Source organism: Octopus bimaculoides, chromosome 6 (assembly GCF_001194135.2).
Source record: "Octopus bimaculoides isolate UCB-OBI-ISO-001 chromosome 6, ASM119413v2, whole genome shotgun sequence".
Taxonomy (NCBI): domain Eukaryota; kingdom Metazoa; phylum Mollusca; class Cephalopoda; order Octopoda; family Octopodidae; genus Octopus; species Octopus bimaculoides.
In genome coordinates this window covers 34,994,033-34,997,298 of record NC_068986.1, presented here as the reverse complement: position 1 = coordinate 34,997,298, position 3,266 = coordinate 34,994,033, and the positions used below count along the sequence as shown (strand labels likewise).

At 41.6% G+C, this 3,266-nt stretch overlaps 1 protein-coding gene across 1 annotated transcript in view; it reads left to right on the top strand.

Moving 5' to 3' along the window:
- LOC106876414 (coiled-coil domain-containing protein 154) overlaps window positions 1-3,266 on the top strand; it is a 35,781-nt gene that overhangs the window by 30,241 nt on the left and 2,274 nt on the right. The window contains exon 15 of the mRNA XM_014924955.2: window positions 2,484-2,647. Within this exon, the coding sequence (XP_014780441.2) occupies window positions 2,484-2,647 (164 nt within the window). The remainder of the gene's footprint in view (window positions 1-2,483; window positions 2,648-3,266) is intronic.

Here is a 3,266-nt window from a genome sequence, read left to right as displayed (position 1 = left end):
AGAAAAACAGCACCATGACGCACTTCACTCTGCCAGAAATTTGGAAACGACATGTTGTACTGCTTGGCATTCACGCCGGAGGCTCCGATACGAATATTTCAGAGTGTTTGGGTGTCAATCTGAGGACAGTGCAGATGATTCGGAAAGCGTTGGAGGAGTCTAATGGTGACTACGAATGTAGGTCAGCTCGCAAAACTCACTCTGATAAGAAAAGAACTCCTGAATTTGTTGGTGAGATCCAGGCCATGATTAACAACGATCGTCCATTGCATGATGTGCTTATCTACTAATCTAAGGAAGATCCTCCCCGTGCAGGTTTTGACGTTGAGTGAGAATGGTGGGGCAAACCAAGTGACCTTACGGTGGCGCTTTCTCTTGTGGGTCCCAGACTTCACATCCACCTCGTTGTAATAGGAGGCTGCAGCGACGCAAATGTTTTCATTCGAGGACAGGTTCGATATGTTATTACCAACACCCTTCACCAGGTTTTTAAACACAACAGGCAGGTAGCAGGTGGCTTGTTAATATATATATATATATATATATATATATATATTGGGTTGCCAACTAAGTTCCCGCCGTTTTTTTAAATTTTAATTTTTTAAAAAGCTTAATAAAAAGTAACAACTAATTAATCAATAATGTATTCACCCTTGTTGTTTACAACTTCTTCCCAACGTTCGATAAGATTTTCAATACCTCGTGGGTAGAAATCACCTGATTTCGACTCGAAAAATTGATCCAACCAAGCTCTCAATTCTGCATCAGTATTGAACGAAACTGCGTGCATAGCATTTGAAAGAGATCGAAAGAGGTGGAAATCCGTTGTTGCCAAATCAGGAGAGTACGGCGGGTGTGGCAGCACTTCCTAGCCATGTGTTTGAATGGCTTCCTTGGTCATATTGGCGATATGAAGGCGGGCGTTGTCGTGCAGCAGAAGAACTCCGTGCTGACAATTAGGTCTTTTCTCTTGAAAAGCTGTGTTGAGTCGTTCTATCTGTTGAACATAGAGTTCTGTGTTGACCGTTTGGTTCCGTTCAAGCAATTCGTAATGGATAATCCCTTCCCAGTCTCACCATACGCACAATGTCGTTTTACGCGGATGAAGATCTTGTTTCACGCGCGGTGTCGCTTGTTTACCGGGACTAAGCCATTCCTTACGCTGCTTCATATTGATGTACAGGCACCATTTTACGTCGCCAGTAATGATTCGGTAAAATAATCGTTGCATGTGTCCATGAGTTGAGCGGTGATGAGCGCTGATTTTTGTTGTTGTCACTGAAAGCATGCAGAACCCATGTTCTATACTTCTGAACCTTTCCCATCGAGTGAAGATGTTTCTCTATAGCAGTGTGGGAGCATTCCATTTTCTCTGCCAGTTCCCTTGTCGTCTGACGAGAATTTTCATGCAAAAGTTGGTTTAATCACTCTTCATCGAACTCAACTGGACAGCCAGAACGAGGTGCGTCTTTGAGGTCAAAATTTCCATTTTTGAACTTGGTATACCAATCACGAGCGGTTCTTTCAGATATGGAACCCTCTCCATACACAGCACAAATGTCGCAAGCAGCTTTTGCGACTTTAGAATCTTGATTAAAAGCAAAAAGAAGGAGGTGTCGAAAATGCTCGTTTTTCTTAACTTGACATTCCATTTTGATGATCTGAAATCAAACACAAACATATATAGATGCATGCTATATGCTAAATAAGTAACTGAAACTACATTATACACGTGCATATATGTGTATCTACTCTTTTTGTATATGTATGTCTTAGGTGTGACATATAAAGGTAGGAAAAGAACTGTGCTAATGACGCCCATTGAGGCAAGAATACGTTCCACAGGTGTTCTCTTGTCCCTTTTCATTAATAGCACGTCAATACTGGCTAGTTCTTGATCCTTGAGATCATAACCCCTCCTCATTTAGAGTTGGTCTCAATTGCCATAGGCGTTTGTTTGTTTTCTCTCGAAGAGAAGATAGTTTCGATATACCTAGAATGTATTTTGTATGGTATTTAGTATAACATGATTGTTTTTTAGTTTGTCTAAATTCGTAGCATTGGCCATTCTGCGTTATTTCCCTTAGCTCATTTTGATGGTGGGGGTGTTCTTGTGTGTGTGTGTGTGTGTGTGTGTGTGTGTGCATATGTGTGTAAATCTACAAATACACACACACACACACATACAGAGGCAAATTTAAGAGCAAAAAAAAGTAGAAAACGACAAAAGCTGATTGGACGTACACAGTGAATATATTAGATTGACACTCAGTGGAAATATATACATACATACATACATACATACATACATACATACATACATACATACATACATATGCGTATGTATGTATATATAGACATACTTATTGATATACCCATATATATATACATGCAGACACACACATACTCACATGCATACATATACACTTGCACGTATATTACACATACATATTAATTACTCTCTGAATTCTTTATTCACACAGAGAGTGTCCGAAGTGAAAAGTCTTCAAAATGAACTCATTAGAATCCGTGCTATGATAGAACCAATCGTTGGTAAGCGACCCAGGATCTTTGTCAAGGCATGGATTGATGAAAAACTGCCCCTCACCGCTGATATTAACAAATGGACAATATACACAGCCTACAGGTACTTTCCTCTACAATTGTTTGATTCTCATCATGTTATTTGTTGCTGTTTATTCTCATGTCTAAATTAATAATTCCTTCTACTAATAGGCATGGAGGCGCAATGGCCCAGTGGCTAGGGCAGCGGACTCGCGGTCGGAGGATCGCGGTTTCGATTCCCAGACCGGACGTTGTGTGTGTTTATTGAGCGAAAACACCTAAAAGCTCCACGAGGCTCCGGCAGGGGATGGTGGCGACCCCTGTTGTATTCTTTCGCCCCAACTTTCTGTCACCTTTTCTTCCTGTTTCTTGAGTAACGCTACGATGGACTGGCGTCCCGTCCACCTGGGGAGAACACATACGCCACAAAAACCGGGAAACCGGACCCATGAGCCTGGCTAGGCTTGAAAAGGGCGCATAAATAAATTTAAAAAATAGGCACAAGGCCTGAAATTTGGAGTGGGGTGCTAGTCCAGTATATCGAAGTCAGTACTGAAATGGTACTCGTTGCAATGACCCCGAAAGGGATGAAAAGCAAAGTCGACCTCGACAGAATTTGAACTCAGAACATAATGACGGACTAGATGCCGCTAAGTATTTTGCTCGGCGTGCAAACGATTCTCCCAGCTCGTCACCTCAAT